Source organism: Sciurus vulgaris (genome assembly GCF_902686455.1).
Source record: "Sciurus vulgaris genome assembly, chromosome: 3".
NCBI lineage: Eukaryota > Metazoa > Chordata > Mammalia > Rodentia > Sciuridae > Sciurus > Sciurus vulgaris.
The window spans coordinates 92,901,648-92,928,611 of NC_136463.1; the positions used below are offsets into that span (position 1 = coordinate 92,901,648).

The following is a 26,964-nucleotide window of genomic DNA, read 5'->3' on the forward strand; positions in this document are numbered from 1 at the left end:
AAGACATTTTTAATAAATGAAGACAAAAGTAAAATAAAACTGAGAGAATGAATGGCTAGATGACGACACTACATTAAATACTAAAGGAAGTCCTTCAGGCTGAAATGGAAAGACACCAGAAGTAATTAAAATCCACATAAAGAAAATAAAGAGCAGCAACAATGTGAAACTCAGAATTATTTCATAATGCCAATCACTCTGCCCAATAGCAGCATTTTTCTCAAGTTCATAGGGAATATTCTTCAGGACACACTGTATGTTAGGACATGTCGCAGACTAGATGAACTTAAAATTATTACATTGGAATCATACAATATAAGGCAAACATAATAGCCAAAACAACCTTGAAAAAGAATAAAATTGCAGGAATTATACTTTCTCATCTCAAAGCTTACTACACAGCTACAGGATTCAAGACTTTTGCACTGATAGGGGTTGGGTCTACAGCTCAAAGGAATAGAACTGACAGCCAGGAAATAAAATCAATTTTTAAATTTATTTCTTTTATATTATGCCATATTTATACATGCTCGTAACATAATTTGATAAATAAATTGATTTTGATTAATTGATTTTTGATGAGGATGCTATATTTTCTGTTGTTATTATGACAAATTATCATGAATTTACTGGCATAAAACCACACAAATTTATTACTTTGTAATTATGGAGGTCAGCATTCCAAAATCAGTCTCACAAGGCTGGGGTCAAGGCATTAGCAGGACTGATTCCTCCTCTCAGTTGTAGAAGCTGCCAGTATCTGTGGCCACATCACTAACCTTGGCTTCATTTTTATGACACCTTGTCCTGTATTTGACTTTTCTGTGTTACACTTATGATGACCTTTTTATATTTTCCCACTTAGGTAATTCAGCATAATCTGAACAAGATCCTTAACTTAATCTGCAAAGTTGCGTTTGTTCTATAAAGTAATATTAGCAGATTCTAGGAACTAGGGTGTAGGTATTTGTGAGACCACTGTTCAGCCTAGCACAGGCACTGTGGAAATTCAGTGAATAAAGATGTGTTTTCAAACAATGGTGCTTGGACAATTGGCTGTCCACATGCAAAAAAATCCCTCAAATCCTATAAAGATATTAGTTAAAAATTGATCAAAGAGCAAAATTTAAAGGGATGAAATTATAAAATACTTAGAAGAAACCTAAGTGTTAATCTCCATGGTCTAGGGTCATAAAGAAAACACCCGAAGCTCAAGTAAAGAGACAAATTGGACAAATCCGTATGGATTTTCTTTGGGAATGATGAACTATTACTGTCTATATCTCTGGAATTATGTTTCCAACATATAATGGTTTCACAACTTTGTGAGTATATTTTTAAAACATTGAAATTTATACTTTGCAATAGTGAATTTATGATTTATAAATTATGTTTCACTTTTATATAAAAAGAAATAGGAGGCAAGCCAAATTTGGCCCAGGGGTCATGTTATTAACCCCTACACAAGAGAAAAAGATTTATGTCATCTTTATTTATTCAGTGTCAAGGAAATTCGAGTTCTTACTTAGTAGAGCATCAATAATTATCTGCTGAATAAATGCATGAGTAATTAAATAAGTATAAGAGATCTAATACCAATTGTTGAAAGAGTATAATCCATAACTGTTTTTACCAGATGACATTTATCTTTAATAAAGAGTAATCTTCATATTTATACACTTTTCTTTTGATTCCTTATCAATACTTTATCCACTACCTGAATACAGTAAGTTAATTTTAATTAAGTCAATCAGCACAGGGCCCTTTATCTAACAGCTATGAAATTAAAGACTTTTTAGGAAAAATTATTCCATACTCAAGAGAAATGCCACATATTGACATGACTAGGAATTGTAAACATCCCTTTGTTTCTTCATGTGAAACAGCAGTGCTATTTTTGGAATGACTGAGGTAGTTTTGCTGGCTTAGCTCTTACTGTTTTGGCATCTCTTGTTCTCAGCGGTTTATCAGTTGCTATGCAAGGTAACAAAGCATTAAGTTTTAGGGCATGTGTCTGTCTCTTTCAGTCACGTCTTCCAGGTTTTGAGGATGGATAGCTAGCACATGTTCAAAGTTTATTAGATTAGACCACCTGGGAGTTCTGGCATATTTTTGATGAGAAAAATGAGATAATTAGAATAGATGATCAACATAGTTTATTCCTAGCTACAAAATTTCTTCACCTCCATGCCTCAGTATCACGCAAATCAAATGTAACTTAATGCAGTGAACTCTCTCAAAGTTTCTAAAGCTCATATATCATTGATGTACTTCTCTTGAAAATAGTTAAGTATTCATTTCAGGTTATGAAGAGAAAAACTAGACCCCAAGACTCCCAAAAGTGAGTTACCAGAAAATCAATGGAGCAACCTGAAACACAGCCCCTTTCCTACAGCTTCCTTCAGACTGGTCTGCTCACCAGACCACAGATAATCTTTTGCACAGCATAAAAGATCACTTCACCCATTACTGAAATAAAGCCACCCCCTGAAGAGGACCGCATTATCAATTTAACAGGACCTAACCCAGGAATCCAATAATGAAGGACAGGAATCCAATACAAGTAAACTACGTGATGTTGCCATCACCTAAATTGCTCTACGGATGTCATTTTGTCAATCCAAAGCAGTGTGTTTCCTGCTAAGAAGGAATATTTTAACCGATACTCCTCCCCCACATGAAAAGCCCGCTCAGATCTAGAACCATAAGCTCTATCCTTTCTAGAGTACAGTTCACATGCATTTATTTATAATGAGCCTCTAATGAATTCAGCACATGCCAGATGCTAGGTGCTACATAAGAAGTGTGCAAGACCTCGTCACTGTTTTCTTCAAGATCACGTTGTCAGTGTGAGCCTGGCTGGCTCATGCTAGCAGGTCTGCTGATTATTTTGAATATTACCTACCTCCACTGGAAAAAAAAATGTCAATCCTTTTAGAAGCTTATATTCTTCCTATTTAATTTAAGACATTCCTAATTGGGATAGGTAAGTGGGGTAATACTTTCCAGTTACTTTCATCTATATTCAGAGAAATTAGAAGTGAATTCATGAGAGAATTTTAAATTCTTATAAATCTAAGAACTCTAAGAAAGCCTGTGAATTCATTTGGGCATCAACTTTCCAGAATCATACAAATCTAGAGACAAGATTATAGTTACAAATAATTACATTTGAATTATTTATTATTGATACATAAGAGTAAAATTCTTACACATCAGTAACAAAGGGGGCAAAAGTTTTAACTTCAGGTGATACAAGCATCATGGTTTGGTCTTGGTATGCTTTTCAGGAAGCATTTTCAGATAATATTTCAACTTTAGTTTATTTAATGTTTATGGTAATAAATACCTATTGAGCACAGAGCATGAACCAATGTATAAAGTTTCTTTCCTGCTCTTCTTTTCTGTCTTTTTTATTGGGCCAGCATTTAGGTTTTATTTATTCATTTATCACACAAAATATGATCTGTCAGTGTTCTTAATTTTCAATCACTATCCATTGTTGGTTGCAGATATACATGTATATTTTCATTTTTATTATCAAGGACAAGTTTGTAGAAACTTTCTATAAATGGGCTAATTGACCACTTTATAATACAATATACAATTTTCATTGTTTATGTTTTGTATACTGACAGTTGCACTTCTTATAAGTTGTTTCTACCTTATTATCAGTTATCTTTCTTTTGGTTAGCCAAGTAAGTTTATGAAAATGAAATCAAGAACAGGTTGGTCTTAAATTATCATTTTTCTTCAGCAATTTTCTGTTTTTATTTTGTGAAAAGTTGAAGAGTTCTTCATTAAAAAAAAATAAATAAGTATGAGTCTTTATCTTGTCCTTACTGTCTGCCTCAAAAGAGGGACATTCTTTGTTTCATAAAACAGCAGCTTTCAATTAGTCTTTAATAAGAGTCTCCAACTGATGGAATTAGGGTGGAAATCAGAGCCAAGATCCCAATTTATCACCATGTAAGTGAATGGCAGGGATTCCATTATCCAATCAATCTTGCCTCTTAATACTGCAAAGGTCAGGCTGTGACATTGTTGGTTATAAAACACCACTTCTGGCTCCATGTTCCACTTTAACTTTATCCTGGACAGATCAAGTTCATTACAGAAGGCCTTATTCTAAGGGTTCATGTTTTAGAAAGCCATTCTGTGCTGCACTTGGCCTTGTATTTTAACATGTTTGAGAACAACACAAGTTGAGGACCACTTCCTCAAACATTTATTCTTCTATTTAAAAGAACAAAAAGATTACTCTGTGTGTGTGTGCGTGTGTGCATTCACATGTGAGTTTGTAACACATGTCATCTGTAAAAAAGTCCCTTTAGAAGTATTTTTAATAATTATTTTCATTTTTCTCTTTTTTCCAAAGTATAAGGATAAAATTATTTGTCCAGTTTTTCTTGGATGTAGTGACTTTGACTATTATGTAAGCAGCATCAATTATAAGTTAGACAAATTTGGAATGGAGTTTATAAATTAGAATATTTCTTTTTCCTTCTTTTAAAATTGGTCTTTCTAGATGGAAGGAAGTCCATTTTTGTGGCTGCTTCTTTTCTTCCATTTCCTGATAGATGTGGAAAAACTTATACATATGCAAAAGCTCTGATAGATTTCAGGGTAAAAAAGGTTTCTATGGCATTGATGAATATAGACTATCCCACTTGGGCCTTGGTCCCTCATGGCATAAGAAAATGGGAAAAGGCATTTATTACCAATTATGGGCTTTCTTTTTGGATGTGATCCAGGAATTCAAGCCAGGCCTGGTTTTGGTCTTGCCTACTGAGAATGTTGGTAAGTTCTGAACAAATATTTCAAAGACCAGATTGCTTTTCAGGTCACACATGGCATCCAATTTATCCTAAGTAAGCCAACATAAGATGAAATAAGATAGCAAATATGTTATGAAAAGTTTTTTTGGCAAGTACCCAAGAGTTTCTGTTGTATTTGTGAGCAGCACTCCTGGAATTTTTGGCAAAAAAGGAAACTGTCACCTTATCTTTTTCTCACAGTGCTGTTGGTGAAAAAGAGGAAACTTATGTCCTTAGAATTTAGAATATATTACTCTTAAATGATTCCTAAAAGTAGTGCTGGTGTTTTGGTTGTCTTTTTCATTTTTACTACTAGATCTTGAGGTCTCTTCCTCCTTGTTATGTTTTGGAATCTCTCTGGAACCAATGGTGAAAAATAGTAGTTATGATAATCATTATTTCATAGCCATAACCTCTAATGGAGAACATAACAATTTCTTCTTTTGTCAGCCCTCTCACACTCTCACCTCTCTCACATTCAAGATGACTTTTCCTTCCCCAAGCTTTGCTTGGAATATCTCTTAATACAAATATCAGACAGCTTAGTGGGCCCCATTGTCTACAAATAAAATTCTACCTCATTATATTTTGCCATTTACCTACCCCACTAGCTGCAGCCTCCAGACTTCATTCTGTATGCATCATGGCCCTTGTGTACCATTTATGAGAACTGCATTTAGATTTTGGTCTGTCTTCTTGATTGATTGACAAATCTCCCATCCAAAGCAGTTCATATTAGACTAATCCTAGTTAGGGCTATTCATCCTTGTCCACTTGTGTTTGATAGTCCAACCACACAAATACAGGATTTCTCTACCTAAGGAGTGTGAACCTTAGATTATGTTACTTCTTTATAGAAATACACTTTAATAATCTGAATTATACTGATTTCCAGGGCATGCTCCATATGCTTCTTACATATATTGAGTTAGAAGATAATTGCATATATCCTAGAAAGCAGGCAAAGCATGAAATGCTTATCCACTGAGAATAAGGAGTTGTAAGGTTCCCTCTCCCAGCAAAAATTCATGAGGAAAGTAAAGGTTTTCCTTAAAACTTTCACTTCTTAGATAACAAATAGTTGTAAGTCTAGTACTTAAACTCATTCTTCCTCCTTTATTAATTTTACCCAAATAGCACTGAATTCCTTTATGATTTATTTGACCTTAGGACATTTGTTTCTGAGAACTGAGATCTGTTAACTGAGATCTGTCTCTTTTTCAAACTTACTTGTCTATTAAAACAGAGAGAAAGCTTTCCTTTCTTACTTGATTTCTAATGTAAATCCAGACTCACTCATTCACTATACCCATCCATCTCTCCATCCATCCTAGACTCCAGACTCCAAAGAATATCCCAGGTTTCCAACCCCTTCTGAGACACTAAGCTCTTTTCAGTTTTTTTAAAAAATTTTTTTCTATGATAAGAACACTTAATGTACCCTCTTAAGAGGAGATTTTCACATGTACAATAGAGTATTGTTATCTATAGGCACAATGTCATACAGCAGATTTCTGTAACTTATTCATCTCACATAACTGAAATATACCCATTCATGAGCAGCTCTTATTTCTCCAGCTCCCAAGAACCTGTCAGCCACCATGCTATTCCTTTTTTCTATGAGTTTGACTATTTTAGATACCTCACATAAGTAGAACCAAGCAGTATTTTCTTTAGAGATTGGCTTATTTTGTTGAATATAATGTGTATAAAGTTCATCCATGACCTCTGTTCTATTCTTTCCTGAAGTGCTATGAATTCGGCTCTTCCAGTATCTTCTGGAAGTATCCATCATAACTGATATGGAGTTTTTTTTTTTTTTTTTTTTTCATTTGAATGTGACAGATCACCACAATCAGTTGTATTAAAATCCAGAAGGGCCACCATGGCTGTAGTCCCTCACATACTGTGAACAACCTTCAGAATCCCATGTGATTTTTTGCCACAACACAGCATGGCAGTGGGAGGCATCTCCCAGGATATTGGATTAAACAATCAGATTCTGGAGTGAGTTTCCTCCTGTCATGCTATTTGTTGTGATTGTTTGCATAGGATGGTGATACAGAATATGGGCTTCACAGTTCAACTTGCCCCAAGTTGCCTATGTTAGTATGCCCACTTTGTTCTGTAAAATGTACCAGACAGAGGGTGTCTGACCAATGCTCCTGTGGGTGTGTATAGGTGTGTGTTAGTGCTTTCCTTGTAGACTAATATGCACAATGATCATTTATGTTGCTGACAAATTGCCCCTCACTGTGTAGCTTACTTTGAGACCATAATTGACTTTCATATCTATTAAATGACACAGAATAAGAATATAAACCTGATGTTAAAAAAAAAAAAACAAAGCCTGATGCAGGTGGAAATAAAAGTTGAATATCCTTTCACTGAAGTTCTTGGGAACAGAAGTCTTTCAGATAGGGGATTTTTTTTTTCAGATTCTGGAATATTTGCCTACATATCATAAGATACCTCAGGAATGGGACCATATACACCTTTTATGCATACCCTGAAGGTAGTTTTATACAGTATTTTTAATGTACCTGTGTTTTGACTGTGACCCATCACATGAGGTCAGATGTAGAATTTTTCAACTGTGGCATCATGTGGTCACCCCAAAAACTTAAGATTTTGAAGCATTTCACATTCTGAATTTGCAAATTAAGAATGTTCAGCCTATATACAATTTTTAAAAAAATCAAAGTTTTTCTATTTATTTGCCATTATAAATCACCTAATTATTTGTAATGTAATTTAGATAATAGTGGTCTTTTAGATGAGGTCCTTATGGCTCCCTCTATTAAGTATGTACTGTAATGTGTGATATCCTTGAAGGAGGTATGGAGCATGAAAGAAGGGGGAAACATTTGCATAGTTTAGGGATGTATTTATTCAGTCTAAATCTCACTCTATGAAGAGGAAAATAAGACTATGTGGGTGAACATGTTTTAGTCAGTCTTTATTATTGTTACTGAGGCAGCCTACTTTATAGAGAAAGGATTTTGTTTTTGTCTTTTTTTTAACTCACAGTTTTGAAGTCCAAAAGTCCAAATAGCATGGCATAGCTCTGGCAAAGGCCCCCCTAGATTCCATCACATTAGGGTGGGAGCCCAGGTATACTTCTCTGTGTGTTCTCTCACCCTTTCCTTATAAAGTAACTAGGATGCAATCATGGGGCTCCTTCCTAATAACCTAATCTAATCTAATCATATCCCAAATGTCCCACCTCAAAACCCCATAGTCGGACTGTTTCTACCCTCTTAATACCATCAACATAAGACTTCAAGGGTTAAACTCATGTATAAGCCATTAAAATATGAACCTTAAAAAACATGATGCTCAGAACTTCTCAGTAAAAAATACTCTTCAACATTTCCTTTTAGAAGGAGGACTTTATATGTCTTTTATCAAATATAAGCAGTAATGTGATTTTAGATTATAGCCTCTTGTTAATCAATTTCTTCTCTTATTTATATGAAAAAACAGAAGCCCCCTAATTTTTGTTTTTTAATATGAGGATCTTGTGCTCTAGTCAGACTACATTGGGAAAACACCTAATGAGAGAAAAGCTAATTCAAATTCAACAATGCTATCAAATGAAATTAAAATTTCATTAATCACAACAGTGCCACATTCATTTGACAAGAGATGATCCCAACATGTATCAGATTATGTTATTCATTGAGACTACAGACAAGGCTTGGTATATTAATGCATTTGTGGGTCCTTGTAATAAAAGCTACATCCTTAGAGTCTATACATCTGGGTTGGAAACAACTCTTATTAGGAGACAGGAAATGAAGCTGCCATAGTTACTGTTTTAATAAACTTCCCATTGGTTTTAAAGTTTAGTAATTTATTTGTTAATAAATTTTGTGCATAAGGCTCATTCAAAATTATTTGACTGAACTTTAGATTTTTAACATCAAAACTGAAAACATAATGCATATTTAAAATGAATATTGAGTCTTAACAACTAAGCCTGATAGGAAGCTCAGGGCATTCTTAGAATGTCTTTGCAGCTGTTGTGGAGCTACAGAAGTTAGTGTGTGACAATGCTTGGAAGCAGAGGGCAGCAGAGCCTCACACTTGAGCATCAGAACTAATATTGGCAGTTACTGACACCTCTGGGTATTGATCACTGGACCCAGGATCTCCAGAAAAACCTGACTCTAAATGCTGCTCTTGAGAATGACCCATAGCACAAAGTGACAGGCATAGTGGTTTTCCTGCTGATTCTACTTTTTAGACTTTGGTGGATTTTTTTTTTATCTGCCCATTTTCACATAAAGAAGTCCAATCACCCTAAAAATATAGACCTGTTCTTGCTTTAAACTTAGAAATTAGATTTCTGAAAGTCATTCTGCCTTTTTGAAATTGTCAAAGGAGTCTCCCTACCCAAAGATTAAGAATAAATTGCTTATGCAATTTTTTTTGGTATATAAAGAAATTGACATCATATAACTGATAAACAACTTGTGTGCCTAAAGGTACACACCTATAATCCCAGCAACTTGGGAGGCTGAGGCAGGAAGATCACAAGTTCAAGGCCAGCCTGGGCAACTTAGCAGGACTCTGTATCAAAATAAAGATAATAAGAACTAATGCTCTAGATCAATGGTAGAGTACCCCTGGGTTCAATCCCCAGTGGCCCCCTCCCAAAAAAATCAGTTTGTGGCTTTCCTTTTTCAGGAATTTAGAACAACATTTATCCATTATTATCCTTTTGGGATTGGTTCTGGAACTCTATGGATACAAAACTTTGCAGATGCTAAAGTGTCTTATGTAAAACAGTTTTCTATTTGATATAATCCATACATATCTTTCTGTATACTTTAAATCATCTCTAGATTATTTAAAATATCAAACACAATGTAAATGATATGTAAATAGTTATTATATTGTTTAGGGAATAATGACAAGGGAAAAAACTGTACATTTTCAGTATAAATTGTGTTCTTTTTGTTTTAGAATATTTTTGATCTGCAGTTGGTTGAATCTGAATATGAGCCTGTGGTTATGGAAGACTGACTATATTAGCATTGACAGTTTCTTTTGGTGTATGGTGATAAGCCCCTAAAAACTAAATGGGCAGAGCCTATCACTGGCCTCTCCAGAATATGGTGCTCAAGCTTGAGCACCAGCTCAGTCATTGCCTTCTTCAAAGTTTGTTATTTTTTGTAAATAAGAATCATAACAACTTTATAATGACCAAGATTTAAGACATAGAATGTATTTTATAAGGTAAAGATCTACACAGCATCATTTTTATAATATTACAGACCAAAGATTATAAATGGGCACAGTCGTACCGTATGTGGATACATTTGCATTAGGGCTGAACTTTAGCATCGCCTATATTGCATTGTGTACAAGCAGCTATAAATGCATGATTGACAACAGTGGAAACAAAAGTTCTTTATATAAATGTGAGAATTTCTAGTCTGCCATACCCATCAGAATGGAAGAAGAACATCTTAGTTGCTTACTGAATAAGAAAAGGGTCAAAATTTGGTAAATTGAGGGGGAGTGTATCCCAAGGAATCTTTGTGGAAGAAAAGTATGAGCCACAGGGAAATAAAGAGAAAGCATAGATAGAGAAGGACTAGGAGGGAAATTCTTTGAATTAAGGACTGAAGATCCTGGACTTTATCAGAGGCAAATCTGTACATCTTATGTAAAGGGTTCACAACAATTGGCAGAGAAGGGACCCCATAGTTCTTTACTGAAATACCTCACTACTCCTAGGGACCATTTCCTCTCATATTCCAATGGGACAGACCCTGGTTCTGACTAGTTAGGATCTCTGTTTCCAAATGGGCTTTAGAATCAATTTCCAAGTGCTACTGTATCCACAGTGGTCAGCATGGAGGAAGCCTGAAGCCTGAAGTCTTCTACCTGGGTCTTAACTGGCAGCTTCACTGGAGCAGAGGTTGATCTGCAATAGAAAATCAGAAGCCATGAAATTTATTCCTAGTGAGACCCTGCTTCCTGGTTTATGCCAGGGAAGTCAGTCTACATATCAGAAAGCAGTACATAATTAAAGTGATCAATTGCAATAAGTGGAGATTTATTTAACAAATATTAAAAAGACTAAATGAATGCATTTATGATATGAATCTGGAACTGGCAAAATTATAGAAACCCAAGTCCCCAATGCAGAAGTAATAAATAGGTCTTGTTTGTAGGAGAGTGAAACCATACCTCTCTCAGAGGATTTAGATTTTTCCCTGGCATTTTTTAGCATCTATGGCCCTGTTCAACTCTGTTATTTTCTTTCTAATTTGTGAAATGATTTTCATTTAATTTTATCATGGCTCATTTCTCTCCTTCAGGACATTTTCCTATGATTCCCTGATATAGTCCATGCTGTAACACATTTCCATTATAAAACTATAATAATCTAATAAGCACCAACTAAACAGCAATATGCAATAGCTGGAACATTAAAGACTGAGAAGAGGGAATCAGGCACTTGGGTAGTAAATTTTTATCCTTAAATGCCCTGCTTCATTCTTGCCTTTTGTGAGTGTTTTTGATCCTCCAGGTAAGACTCCTTGCCTGGTGGACAAGAACTTTACGAAGACAATTCTCACAGGATAGCCTTATCCTTCCCACAGAATGGTGAAGCTACACTTTTTAGTGACACATTGATAGCTATTCTTCAGTCAAATTCCATTATAGAAAGACTAAGTTTCCATTTGTGTTCCTTCTTATTGTGCTTTGTAAAATACTTCATTGACTGGGCCTGTTTTCTCTAGAGAATTAAATGAAGGCTACTTGCAACCTGGGACTCTTCAAAAAGTAGTTTCAACTCAATAAATACTTATTAAACACCTCCCTTTACCCCACCACCGGGCCCTAACCACCACATGCCTCAACCCAAAGCATGCCAACCCTGAACTTAAAATCTATGGAGGTTTTGAAAGAAGGGCAAAGATTTGTCAGGTGGAATGAATAGCATGAAGTATTTTTAAACAGCAGATGGGCTGGGACTATAGCTCAGTGGTAAAGCACTTGCCTAGCAGTTGTAAGAACCTGGATTCCATCCCCAGTATGAAAAATAAAACACAAAAATAAAACTCAGACACATAAGGGGCAAAAGATCAAGTAATTCCGTGGGAATGGAAAATCTTTTTAAAGAAATACTATCTTCTCAGTTCATTAAGAAAAATGGCTTAATACTTTCTCACAAAGACTTGTCCTATCTTCCAATAGCTTGTCCTTGTGGTTAGTTCCTCTGCCACAGGAGGAAACCTTTGGAACATTCAGGATAAAAACAGTTAGCTAATGCATGAATAAGCAATCAAATCAAAGGCTACATACAACTAGATAATTTTACCTTTTCAACTTGACCTTGGGGCTTCATGTGAAAGAGAAGGAGACATATATGCTCTGCCCAGTATTGAAGCTTTAGAAAATATAGGTCAATGTCAGAGAGGATAGTCTATCCATTTGTGCTTAGGTTCATGCATGAAATATGGGGAAAAATGTTTTTTAATTTTTTTTTTTTTTTTTTGTCTATCCCTTATTTATAAAGAGTCCTTTAGTGGAGATACTTTCTTATATTTCATATGAAAGCCCAAATGCTTTGCTTAAATTAATATACATTTATATTTATTAAAAATTGTAGAAATAACCATAAAGTCAGTGAAAGCATGATGTACATGGTACAGTCAGGTCAGCTACACCTTCCACTGTTAGCTTGGTTTCCTAGGATCTGTTGAGCTGGGATCATGCATGAAAATTTTTATAGATTTTTTTCTTCCTTGCTACCCTATGAGTTTTTTGGGCAGATTTTCTCAGTTACAAATTCTCACCTCCTTATTCATATAGGAGCTGCTCCTGACCCTTTCATTCTACTCCTGTCAGCATTCACAGCAGGAAATGCCATTCCTTTATTACTTAATTCCTTACTTTCCTCACACCCATTTCCACTTCTCTTTTCCCATCTCCTTTGATTTTGCTCTCACATATCCTTTACCTTGTGGTTTCTCTTTTCCCTGTGAGCTCTGCAGGAGAGAGCCAAATAGAACCCCATGGTTAAAAATAGTTTCTGACGTTACTTGTGATTCCCCAGAAGTAGTCCGGCAAATCACCCTTTCTCATTTGATTTCCAGCTAATGCGCTGACAGAGCTCCAATCTTGTTTTCTGATTATCCCATTACAGAGTGCTCTCCCTTGAATTTAGTGGAAACGAACAACCAGTGGTTCTGTGTGGAAAACACTACCTAGTCATCATTTACAGTTTCATGGAATTAGAAAGGCAAAAGGAAGGAAGGACGGGTAATAAATTCTTATTTAACAGGAAGAGCATTAATTAACCATACTGGTAATAGGTGAGCCTCTCTCTTTCAGCTCGCCTCTACTAGAGCAATCTTTATAGCCTTCTGTGTGGGATCATGCTATGAGGCAGCCTTCTTACCTCTCTCACTTAGGGTGAAAGTTCTGTTCCATATTGAGGAGACATGACTGATAAATGCAGCCTCAAAGAGACTGACAGACTAAACTGGCTGCCCATTCAACTGCAATTTCAGGGGAAAAAAATCCCCACAAATGCAGAGGAAATTACCTAAGAATTCACTTAATGTCCTCATTGTTTTTACCATAAAATTATAAATATTTACAGTCAATAATCACGAAGAATCACTAACAGTGGCAGTAGCTATCTTGTGAGGTGTGGAGTGTGTGTATGGGTGATTTAGCCAAGGTATGAAACATCCTACAAATAGCTGCATTCATATGAAGCCACAATGCTCAAGAGGCTAAATGATTGCCTGTTAGCATCGATCATTGGGGAGCATAAGAAGAAATTTCCGGTGCAAATAATACCACTTTCCTCATGTGTTCTAAGAAACTCTTATATTCAAGAGTAAATTTCCTTATATATATTTGTGTCAATTGACATGTAAAAGTACATCTGAGAATACAATATGCCATGTAATTGAGAGTTGGACCATCTCACAGATACCATGTGAGATCTTTGAGGAAATAAAATGATAATGGGATTTCTGTTCATGGTGCTAGGAAATGCCTGTCCTTTGGTCTCTTCTGTGAAGGCATATCATCATGTTTTAGTTGATTTCCCCTGTATGCTTTTTCCGGCAAGTCAGTAAATTCAGAGAAGGCAACTACATCTTCCTTTTTGGAGTGTAATTTGGCAGTGTAGGCTGGAGTATAGTTTCTCAGGTTATGTTCAGCAGGTATTACTAGCAGATAAGTTATTTTTCTATAACTTAGATAGTTCCACATAATTTTTTTATTCTTTCCTGTTCTCGACAGGTGCATGAGGCAGTCCCGTGTTACAGTGAGTGCAATCAGTATTCCTGGGTTGTAGAAAACTGGTCTCCATGCAAAATCAATAATGAGCTGAGGTCTCCGCGTTGTGGAAGAGGAACACAATCTAGGAAAATCAGGTGTGTGAAATCGGAGAGATTTGGGAGGTGAAAGCAGGGAACTTCAATTTTTTTTTTTTAAATAAAAATAACAGTGCTCCCTATCCAAGTGCACTTCACTTTTTCTCACCATGTATCGGCATTTTTTTTATCTTAGAAGCATGCGTGGAAGCATGTAAATTTTTTTTCATATACTTTAAAAAAAATTTTTTATTTTTTATTTTTTACAGACTACATTTTGATTCATTGTACACAAATGGGGTTCATCATTTCATTTCTATGGTTATACATGATGTAGATTCATAACAATTGTCTAATCATACATGAACAGGATAGTGATGTCTATCTCATTCCATGATTATTTTTAATTAAAAATCATAAATTTACATAGGGCAATGTTGTTTGATTCATTGTTATTTTTTTTCGCTTCCCCCCACCCATTCCATCCCTCTTTTCCCTCTATACAGTCCTTCCTTCTTCCATTCTTACCACCCTCCATATCCCTAACCCTAACGCTTACCCCTCCTACACCCCATTATATGTCCTCATCTGCTTATCAGTGAGATCATTCATCCCTTAGTTTTTTGAGATTGGCTTATCTCACTTAGCATGATATTCTCCAATTTCATCCATTTGCTGCAAATGCCATAATTTTATCATTCTTCATGGCGGAGTAATATTCCATTGTATATATATGCCACAGTTTGTTTATCCATTCATCAACTGAAGGGCATCTAGGTTGGTTCCACAATCTGGCTATGGTGAATTGAGCAGCTATGAACATTGATGTGGCTGTATCTCTGTAGTATGCTGATTTTAAGTCCTTTGGGTATAGGCCAAGGAGTGGGATAGCTGGGTCAAATGGTGGTTCCATTCCAAGCTTTCTGAGGAATCTCCATACTGCTTTCCAGAGTGGCTGCACTAATTTGCAACCCCACCAGCAATGTATGAGTGTACCTTTTTCCCCACATCCTCGCCAACACCTATTGTTGCTTCTGTTCTTGAAAATCGCCATTCTAATTGGGGTGAGATGAAATCTTAGGGTAGTTTTGATTTGCATTTCTCTTATTACTAGAGATGTTGAACATTTTTTCATATATCTGTTGATTTTTGTACATCTTCTTCTGTGAAGTGTCTGTTCATTTCCTTAGGCCATTTATTGATTAGATTATTTGTATTCTTGGTGTAGAGTTTTTTGAGTTCTTTATAGATTCTGGAAATTAGTGCTCTATCTGAAGTATGAGTGGCAAAGATATTCTCCCACCCTGTAGGCTCTCTCTTCACATTACTGATACTTTCCTTTGCTGAGAGAAAGCTTTTTAGTTTGAAACTATACCAGTTGTTGATTCTTGGTTTTATTTCTTGTGCTATGGGAGTCCTGTTAAGAAAGTCTGATCCTAAGCCAACAAGGTGAAGATTTGGACCTACTTTTTCTTCTATAAAATGAAGGGTCTCTGGTCTGATTTCAAGGTCCTTGATCCATTTTGAGTTGAGTTTTGTGCAGGGTGAGAGATAGGGGTTTAATTTCATTCTGTTGCATATGGATTTCCAGTTTTCCCAGCATCATTTGTTGAAGAGGCTATCTTTTCTCCATTGCATATTTTTGGCACCTTTGTCTAGTATGAGAAAATTGTATTTATTTGGGTTTGTGTCCATGTCCTCTATTGTGTACCATTGATCTACCTGTCTATTTTGGTACCAATACCATGCCGTTTTTGTTACTATTGCTTTGTAGTAGAGTTGAAGATCTGGTTTTGAGATACTCCCTGCTTCGCTCTTTCTATTGAGGATTGCTTTAGCTATTCTGGGTTTCTTATTCTTCCAGATGAATCTCATAATTGCTTGCTCTATTTCTGTAAGGTACATCATTGGGATTTTAATTGGAATTGCATTGAATCTGTATAGCACTTTTGATAGTATGGCCATTTTGACAATATTAATTCTGCCTATCCAAGTACATGGGAGATCTTTCCATCTTCTAAGGTTTTCTTTAATTTCTTTCTTTAGTGTTCTGTAGTTCTCATTGTAGAGGTCTTTCACCTCTTTTGTGAGATGGATTCCCAAGTATTTTATTTTTTTCGAGGCTATTGTGAATGGGGTAGTTCTCCTAATTTCTCTTTCTGAAGATTCATCACTTATGTATAAAAATGCATTGGATTTATGAGCATTGATCTTGTAACCTGCTACTTTACTGAATTCACTTATGAGTTCTAAGAGTTTTCTGGTGGATTTCCAGGTTCCTCTAAATATATAATCATGTCATCAGCGAACAGGGATAGTTTGAGTTCTTCTTTTCCAATTTGTATCCCTTTAATTTCTTTGATTTGTCTAATTGCTCTGGCTAGAGTCTCAAGAATGATGTTGAATAGAAGTGGTGAAAGAGGGCATCCCTCCTTTGTTCCAGTTTTTAGGGGGAATGCTTTCAGTTTTTCACCATTTAGAATGATATTGGGCATGGGCTTAGCATAGATGGCCTTTACAATGTTATGGAATGTTCCCACTACCCCAATTTTTTCTACTGTTTTGAGCATGAAGGAATGCTGTATTTTATCAAATGCTTTTTCTGCCATCTATTGAAATAATCATGTGATTCTTAACTTTTAGTCTATTGATATGGTGATGACATTTATTGATTTCCGGATGTTGAACCAACCTTGCATCCCTGGGATAAAACCCACTTGATTGTGGTGCACTATCATTTTAATATATTTTTGTATGGGATTTGCTAAAATTTTGTTGTTAATTTTTGCGTCGATGTTCATTAAGGATATTGGTCTGAAATTTTCTTTCCTCGATGTGTCTCTGTCTGGTTTAGGTATCAGGGTGATATTGGCTTCATAAATGAATTTGGGAGGGTTCCCTCCTCTTCTATTTCATGGAATACTTTGAGGAGTATTGGAATGAGCTCTTCTTTAAAGGTTTTGTAGATCTCGGCTGAGAACCCATCTGGTCCCTGACTTTTATTTGTTGGTAGGCTTTTGATGATCTCTTCTATTTCATTGCTTGAAATTGATTTATGTAAGTTGTGTATGTCCTCCTTGTTCAGTTTAGGTAATTCATATGTCTCTAGAAACTTGTTGATGTCTTCGAGGTTTTCTGTTTTGTTGGAGTATAGATTTTCAAAATAGCTTCTAATTATGTTTTTTATTTCACTCATGTCTGTTGTGATATTTCTTTATTCATTCTGAATTTTAGTAATTTGAGTTTCTCCCTCTTTCTCTTTGTTAGTGTGGCTAAGGGTTTATCAATTTTGTTTATTTTTTCAAAGAACCAACTCTTTATTTTGTTAATTTTTCCCATTGTTTCTTTTCTTTCAATTTCGTTGCTTTCGGCTCTGATTTTAACAATTTCCTGTCTTCTACTACTTTTGGTGTTGGTCTGCTCTTCTTTTTCTAGGCCTTTGAGTTGTAGTGTTAAGTCGTTTATTTGTTGATTTCTACTTCTTTTGTTGAATGCTCTCCATGAAATAAATCTTCCTCTAAGTACTGCTTTCATAGTGTCCCAGAGATTTTGATATGATGTGTCTTTGTTCTCGTTTAATTCTAAGAATTTTTTTATTTCCCTCCTGATGTCTTCTGTTATCCATTCATCATATAATAGTGTATTATTTAATCTCCAAGTATTGGAGAAGTTTCTGTTTTTTATTCTGTCATTTATTTCTAATTTCAATCCATTATGATCTGATAGAGTACAAGGTAATATCTCTATCTTCTTGTATTTGCTAACAGTAGCTTTGTGGCATAAAATATGGTCTATTTTAGAGAAGGATCCATGTGCTGCTGAGAAGAAAGTGTATTCGTTCTTTGTTGAATGGTGTATTCTATATATGTTGGTTAAGTCTAAATTGTTGATTGTGTTATTGATATCTATGGTTTCCTTATTCAATTTTTGTTTGGACGATCTATCCAGTGGTGAGAGAGGTGTGTTAAAATCGCCTAGTATTATTGTGTTGTGGTCTATTTGATTTCTGGAATTGAGAAGGATTTGTTTGACATACATGGATGAGCCAATGTTCAGGGCATAGGTATGTATGATTGTTATGTCTTGCTGATTTATGCTTCCCTTAAGCAGTAATGTAATGTCCTTCTTTATCCCTTCTGACTAGTTTTGGCTTGAAGTCCACATTATCTGAAATGAGGATGGATACCCCAGCTTTTTTGCTGTGTCCGTGTGCATGGTATGTTTTTTCCCATTCTTTCACCTTTTTGTTTTTTGACATGATTTGGTTTCTCGTTTATTTGGCTATTCCTTTATGCTAGTTCCTCCTGTTGCTGATTTGCATCGTTGTTTTTCATCTCTTCCTCATGGAATATTTTGCTGAGAATGTTCTGTAATGCCAGCTTTCTTTTTGTAAATTCCTTTAGCTTTTGTTTATCATGGAAGGATTTTATTTCTTCATCAAATTTGTAGGTAAGTTTTGCTGGGTATAAGATTCTTGGTTGGCATCCATTTTCTTTCAGGGCTTCGTAAATGTTGTTCCAGGCCCTTCTAGCTTTTAGGGTCTGGATTGAAAAATCTGCTGATATTTTTATTGGTTTCCCCCGAATGTAATTTGATTCTTTTCTCTTGCGGCCTTTAAAATTCTGTCTTTATTTTGTATGTTAGGTATTTTCATAATAATGTGCCTTGGTGTGGGTCTGTTGTAATTTTGTATATTTGGAGTCCTATAAGCCTCTTGTACTTGGTTTTCCATTTCATTCTTCAGATTTGGGAAATTTTCTGATATTATTTCATTGAATAGATTGTTCATTCCTTTGGTTTGTTTCTCTACGCCTTCCTCAATCCCAAAAATTCTTAAATTTGCCTTTTCATGATATCCCATAATTTTTGTAGATTCTGTTCATGATTTCTTACCATCTTCTCTGTTTGGTCAACCTTATTTTCAAGATTAAATATTTTTCTTCAATATCTGAGGTTCTGTCTTCCAGGTGTTCTATCCTATTGGTTATGCTTTCTATGGGGTTTTTTATTTGGTGTATTGTTTCCTTCATTTCAAGGATTTCTGGTTTTGTTTTGTTTTTTTCAGTATCTCTAACTCTTTATTGAAATGATCTCTTGCTTCCCGTATTTGCTCTTTTAACTGTTGATTGGTGCAATCATTTAATTCCTGCATTTGCTCTGCATCTCCTCGTTTGCTTCCCTGATTGTTTTAATTATGTACATTCTGAACTCCCTTTCTGACATTTCTTCTGCTGTGCTATCATTGAGTTTTATTGATATAGTATCTAGGTTTGTTTGGGACATTTTCTTCCCTTGTTTTCTCATATTGGTCAGATATCAGTGGGACTCTGTGATATTGCAAGATTTCCTGTATTGGCTTATAGTGTCCCTGTAGATTTCCAGTGTATCACCTCCCAGCCTTCAGTAGCCTGAAGTCTTGGAGTAACTTGATAATGCAGTGCTTCCGAAGAAAGCTGCCTCTAGCCTGCTACTGGTTCCAGCGTTTGTAGCTGGCTCTGTGTGGAAAGGCTCTCACTGGGGGGCCTGCTCTAAGAATCTGGCCCTGTGGGAGGAGCCCACTGCCGGAGTGCTCAGGGCTGCCTGGGGAAGACTCTAGCTGCCCTGCTCTACTCTAATAAGCCACCCGAATCCGGGCCTGCTGCCCAGGCCGAGCTTCACCGGGTCGGGGAGACTCACCCCGTGGCTCTATTTTAGTCGGAGTCTCTCAATGCCTCCCCTTCTTGAATCCTGGGTTCTGGAGCAACTGGACATGCAGTCCCTCCAGTCCGCCATCTTGGATCACCCTGTGGAAAAAGCCTGCGGCCGGCGGGGGCAGGTCCGTGTGGAGAGGTCTCTGGCTGCCCTGACCTGGTCCCAGAGGCTGCTTGCGGGTCAGAGCTCTCCACTGGCTTGAGGACTTGTGACTGGCTCTGTGTAGAAAGGCTCTCACTGGGCGGTCTGCTCTAAGAAACTAGCCTAGAAAGGTACTTCCCGCTGGAGGGAGCCGGGCTGCTTGGGGAAGTCCCTGGCTGCCCTGTCTTGGTCTCTGAAGCAACCTGCGGGCTGGAGCTCTCCATGCTGGCTCAGGGACTTGAAGCTGGTTCTGTGCAGAAGGGCTCTCACTGGGGGGCCTGCTCCAAGAAGCTGGAGAATCTGGCCTTGTGGGAGGAGCCCACCGCCAGAGTGTGCAGGGCTGCCTGGGGAAGACTCTAGCTGCCTTGCCCTACTCTAATAAGCCGCCCAAATCCGTGACTGCCGCCCCTGGCCGAGCTTCACCGGGTGGGGGAGACTCACCCTGTGGCTCTATTTTAGTCAAAGTCTCTCAATGCCTCCCCTTCTTGAATCCTGGGTTCTGGAGCGACTGGAGATGCAGTCACCCTCTAGTCCGCCATCTTGGATCGCCCCCAAGCATGTATATTTTAATCAGCCCTGTTTTAGTGAGATTCTCTCTACAATGTAGCCACAATACTGCTTCCTGAATCTCACTGCTGGGAAAGCCAGTGCATGGAATAAGCTGGTACCCCTTCACTGATGCTTGGCCATCACTACTGACATTCTCTCTCCCCCTCTCTCTCTCCCTCTCCCGCCTTCTCTCCCTCCCTCCTTCTCTCCCTCTCTCCCTCTCTCCCTCTCCCCTTCTTCTCCACACTATCATTAGTGTAGTTGATGGGTGTTTACTACTTTGGGATGCCAAAACACTGAAAAAGTCAATTTAAAACTCCGCAATTAGCCTTGAAAAATAAAAATATGAGATACCTATGAATTGTGGCTGCACATTTCAATATAAAAAGAGCATATCTCTAAGAGAATTTGGGAATGCCATGTTATTTACTGAGAGATTTTGCTTAAAGGTTTTGTTTTGCAAACACAGCAGTGGTAACCAAAGGATACACTTGATCTGAATTTTTCAGGTTAGTTTGTTTGAAAATTACTTAAAAGGAAGAAGAACCATTTCTTCATCAAATAAGGGTAATGGCAATAAACATAAGAGACCTCACAATCCAAACTTAAAATATTCATACACAATAATTATTATGTAAAATAAAGAAAACAGTGTACTAAACTATTCAGTTGCATAAGAGTAATATTTCCTTTTGCCAGAAAAATGAAAATCCATTTTAAATTGGCAGAAAGTATAAGCTGGTTATTGAGTTAACTGTTAGATGAAAATCAATTGTCAAAGCAGAGCCTACTTTTGTGTTAATCATTAGTCAATATTCGTGAAACTTTATTTGGCAATTTGGTATATAACCACCCTTTTTTTTGGTAGGGTACTGGAAATTGTATCCAGGGGTGCACTACCACTGAGCTATACCTCCACCCTTTTATTTTTCTTCTGAGACAGTGTTATGGTTTAGATGTAAGTTGTCGCCCCGAAAGCTCTGTGTGAGACAATGCAAGAAGGTTAAAGGAAAAATGATTGGGTTATAACATTCTTAACCCAGTCCTTGAATTAAATGCCCTGATGGGGATTAACTGAGTGATAACTGAAGGCAGGGAGGGTGTGGCTGGAGGAGGTGGGCATAGGGGCTGTGTCTGTGGAGTATATTTTGTATCTGTGAATGGAGTCTCTCTGCTTTCTGATCATCATGTGAGTCAGTCACCTCCCTCCACTACACTGTTCTGCCATTGTGTTCTGCCTTACCTCAAGCCCCAAAGAATGGAACCTACCTTCTATGGACTGAGATCTCTGAAACCACGAGCCCCCAAATAAACTTTTCTTCCTCTACAATTGTTCTGGCCAGGTCTTTTAGTCACAACAGTGAAAAAGCTGACTAAAACAGAAGTGGTCTTGCTAAGTTTCCCAGACTGACCTTAACCTTGTGATCCTCTTGCCTCGGGCCCCACAGTAGCTGGAAGTATAAGCGGTGCCACCATGAGCAGCACATACCTGCCATATTTGACCTTCTCTGAGCTGTAAACTCATTGGTAGGCATGCAGGAAGAATAGCTGATGGCAAAATTATTAAACTGCTTCTTATCACCAACCCAAGAAAATGGCTAGTAGACCAGGTTCCTTTCTTTCCTTTTGTTTATTGTTCTTTCCCCTGGAAATTCTTGTGCTCAGATTTTCACAAACTTTGGGCTTTTACCTCTTTCTCTTCAAAACCTACTCCTATGTCTTACTCTCACATGATTTTGAGGAGTGACTGGTCAACCCAGTTGAATCACTAATATGCAAATGAGGTATGGCATCTCTTACTCTTGTCCCTTTCCCACCTCTTAGCAATATTTAGGAAAATTTCAAGAGACACAGAAAACTTTAAGAAAACAAATTGGTACTGGCAGAATTGCATCAGATTGATTAAGGAAAATGCACTTGAACAGGAGGGTCCTTCAGCCATACTGCTCAGCTCAAACCTCTAGAGCCTGATAGAATAAAAACAACGCAACCAAATATGAGTTCTGAAATGGATTAATTGTTTCCCCCACCAAATCCATGTGTCAAAGCCAATCTTTTATCTTAGAAGGTGACTGTATTTGGAGATGAAGAGGTAATTAAGGTAATGAAGTCATTGGCATGGATCCTAACCCAGTCTGACTGGTATCCTTATAAGGAGAGGCTAGGACACAGATACATACAGAATAAAGACCATATAAAGACACAGGGAGAAGATGGCCATCTGCAAGCCAAGGAAAGAGACCTCAGAAGAAATCGACCTTGTCAACATCTTGAACTCAGACTTCTAGCCTCCAGAATTGGGAGAAAATAAATGTATGCTGTTGATATCACCCTGTCTATGGTATTTGGTTTGCTAGGTATTTGTCCTGGCAAACTAATATGTAATCATCATATAACATGCTTTATAGTTACATTGAAATATGTGAAGCCAATCTTCCAGGCACTTTGTATTCTAAATTATTATCAAAACTATTATTGAAACAGCTTATCTATTGTTTTAGACAGCTTTTTTGCTGCTGTGACTAAAAGATGCAACAAGAAAAATTTTAGAGGAGGAAAAGTTTGTTTCAGGGCTCACAGTTTCAGAGGTCTCAATCCATAGATGTCAGCTCCATATCTCAGGGCTGGAGGTGAGGCAGGGCATAATGGCAAAAGAGTGTGCAGAGGAAAGCAGCTCACATGATGATCAATAAGCAGGGTGAGACTGAGCACAGCTCACCAAATATATACCCCAAAGCCATGTCCCAATGACATGGGACACCCACACCCTACCCACCTTCAGTTGCCACTCAGTTAATCCTATAGAAGGATTAGTTTACTAATTGGGTTAAGGCTGTCATAACCCAATCACTTCTCCTCTGAACCTTCTTGCATTGTCTCACACATGAACTTTTAGAGGGCATCTCACATCCAAACCATAATATATGTTATCTTTCTTAAAACCTCTGAACTAAGGGATATCTTTATGGTTTGTCATAGACTGTAATCATTTGACAATTCAGAGCACATTTATGATCATTTGCTTTCTATACATTTGATACTACTCTAGGCACATAACATAAAGAATGAAAAAATGTTTCTCAAGGAATGTAAAATATAGCAGTAAAGAAAAATGAAGCATAAGTTAATATATAATGAGATGTCTTTGCTATGAAATGTCAAGAAAAAAATAAAATTGAGTTGAAATTATGGGGGTTGATGTTTTAGAAAGATGCTACTTTATGATATATGAGCAAAGACACAAATAAACTGAGAAACTTGAATAAATGTGAAGATATGTAGAAAGAGAATCCTAAAGGGAAAAACCATGTAAAACTGGACACTTCTTGACTTATTGAAAGAATAGCAAGATGTCCCATATTGCTAGTGCCAATACTCAGATTATGTTGTATATTCTAAAACAGAGTAAAGACAGGTGTTAGATTCTAACTGCAACATGAATCTGTGACTCTATGGAAGGTTTGGGGTAGAAGGGAATTACATTCTTTTATTTAAATATGAAAAAGACCTTACAGAATGTGATATAGAGAAGGTGCTGTGGGTTATAGTATTTTAGAAGCAAGGATATAGGTTTGGGTCCTTGCAGAATTCCTGGTGAGAGGGTTTGACAGATGGATTGCATTTTAGTAGCAGTGGAGGTGATGTCAAACATGGAATACATTTTGAAGATCTAAAACACAGAATTTGCTAATAAAAAAAGAAGCATCAAAGATGATTGTTAGTTTGTAGAACCTGAGCAAGAGTAGGAAAGATGGTGCAATTTTGTTGAGTTGGGAAATATTAGAAGCAGGTTTAAGAAAAAAGCAAAAGTCAGCTTTTGTACACACTAGATCTGATGTGATTTTTAGCTTACTGGCCAAGCTATTACAGGCTGCAGTTCAAGAGAGATAGTGAGGATATCAATTTGAGTGTCCTTATAAATTTAGTAAATGTTGATAAAATTTTGAGCCCTGGGGGACTACAACTTTCATGGTTAGAGAGAGTCAAAGATAAAGGTTCTACAAATGAAACTTAGAGTCTGGGGAATTGGAGGAAAACAAAGAAAATGAGAAGACAAACCAGAGAGTTTTCCAAGAAAGAAAGTAATCGGTTGTTTCAGATATTTACCAAGATAAAAATTGACCACTGAGTTTTGCAACGGGAAGTCTGTTTGATAAGAAGTTTATCTGCAGTGGCAATAACTGCACAATTAAAGTGAGTTCAGGAAGCAATAATGGAGGGGAGGGAGGGAAGCCTTGATAGCAAATACAGAAAATGCCTTGAAGTTTGAGTAGAAGTGAAGTGATGACTGAGGGGAGATGGGCAAGGAAAGTGATGACTCAGGATCTGTAGGGATATCCGGTTTTTCATTTGAGAACACCCTCAATTTCAGTGTTTTACACCTTACACTGGAAAAGAATCCCAGACTCGGACTGGAAAGAATCCCCAGAAAAGTCTATCATGTATAAAACATATAAAACAGATGGTTCTAACAAACAGTATTTTGTGAACCCAGTGAAAGAGGAAGTTGTGTGTGGCAGACAGAATGATGGCCCCCAAAGATATCCACATCATAATCCCAGAATCTGTAAATAGGCTAAAGGGACCTGGAAGATGTAATTAAGGAAAAGACCTTGAAATGGGAGATTTTCCTGGGTTGTCTGGGGGAGGCACAGTTTGCTCACAAGGGTTCTTAAGAGCAAAAATGGGGAAGAAGAAGAAGAGGAAGGTGTGATTACAAAAGCAAGGTACAGAGGGATGCAATGCTCCTGGCCTCAGAGGGGGAGCAAAGGGCTGCGGAAGGATGTGGTGGAAAAGTGAAGGAAACAGATCACCCCTGGGAACAAGCTCTGAGGACACCTGCCATCTTAACATAACCCAGTGAGATCCATGTTGGATTTCTGCGCTACGAAATTATAAGAAAATACATTTTGTTGTTTAAGTCCCCAAATTGTGGTAATTTTTTTTTAATATGTAAACTTTTACTTAAACTCCTATTTTCATTATGATGTTCTCTAGTCTGCAAATCTTTTGAGACCCTCTCCAGATAATAAACCTTCAGCTACCTGCAGGGTTGGAGAAAGGGCAACCACTCAACGGCATGGATTAGGGGAGGGGATCTGAGGAGCTGGGTACTTCTTAAACTTAGTTTCAATAAAACCTCCAGTGTTTCAGCCTAATCCTCATTCTCAAGTCTAGAAATAATTGGTGATAAAAATTCCAGATTTTTTTTATGTGTACTGTAGTGGGAATGGAGTAAATTTGTTCCTTGAAAGCTTAGAATTCAGCTTTCTTAGTGTGTTAAGGCAGTTAGCATTAGCCTGTTTATCACCCATTTTGGCAGTTTTCCTTTCCCATGTTCTTTGTTTTTGTAGGGTAATGCCTTTCCATCCCCTGGTATTATTATTGTTGTTGTTGCTTTGGTAACAAATTCCTTTATTATTGCTTTTGTGGCATATTGGGAGTGAATGGAAAATAATGCATACATTTACAAGATATGATTACCCAGAAGTCTTCCCTCTTCTTTCTCAGTGAAATAATAAAAGAACATCAGCTGAGTATGTGCAGGCAGAAGGAAAACAATTTTCGTATTTTTCAGTTTGTCCAGGGAAAGATCCAAGGCATCCCATGAACCCTCCTTCCCCTACTGACTATGGCCCCAGGAGAAACCCAAGTCCATAGATGACACAATACCACACCTCCCTATATTAGAGGGCAGTACTTATATCTCATGTCTACCTTTCTCTGAGAACCTCCTTCATACAATAGCTAAGTTTTCATCACTTAGCTTCTCATAAATCTGTCTGTATTTTTCACCTTGTGGTAGGTAACTGTGCACTTTCCCTGAGTCTTCTTTTTCTTTTTCTGTTTTTTAGTACTGGCGATTGAACTCAGGGGCACTTAACCACTGAGCCACATCGCCAGCCCTATTTTGTATTTTATTTAGAGACAGGGTCTCACTGAGTTGCTTAGGGTCTCACTGAGTTGCTTAGGGCCTCACTGAGTTGCTTAGGGCCTCACTAAGTTGCTGGGGCTGGCTTTGAACTCACAATCCTCCAGCTTCAGCCTCCTGAGTGTCTGGGATTATAGGCGTTCTTTTTCTATTTTTAATTTGAGGGTAAAAGAAGCTCCTAAGGTATAGGATAAAATTAATTAGCATATCATGATTTGGGGATCACCAAAACTCCCCAGCACAGTACTCTTATGACTTTGTCATACTTGAAGTTTCCAGGTCAGCCTATGGCAACATTTACCTCATTGTCATTGTCATTTTTATCTTTACCTTTATCATTATCACTATAACAAAACACCCATAAAGATAGGGACCATGTCTGTTTTGGGGCTTTGTTTTTCTGTTTGTTTTGTTCCTTTTTTTTTTTTTTTTTTTTTTATTGTAAACAAATGGGATACATGTTGTTTCTCTGTTTGTA

At 37.1% G+C, this 26,964-nt stretch overlaps 1 protein-coding gene across 3 annotated transcripts in view; it reads left to right on the forward strand.

Moving 5' to 3' along the window:
• Window positions 1–26,964, forward strand: part of THSD7B (thrombospondin type 1 domain containing 7B) — an 842,386-nt gene that overhangs the window by 731,561 nt on the left and 83,861 nt on the right. For all 3 annotated transcript variants that reach the window (XM_079135600.1, XM_079135599.1, XM_079135601.1), the window contains one exon: window positions 14,100–14,233. In XM_079135600.1, coding sequence (XP_078991726.1) covers window positions 14,100–14,233 — 134 coding nt within the window. The remainder of the gene's footprint in view (window positions 1–14,099; window positions 14,234–26,964) is intronic.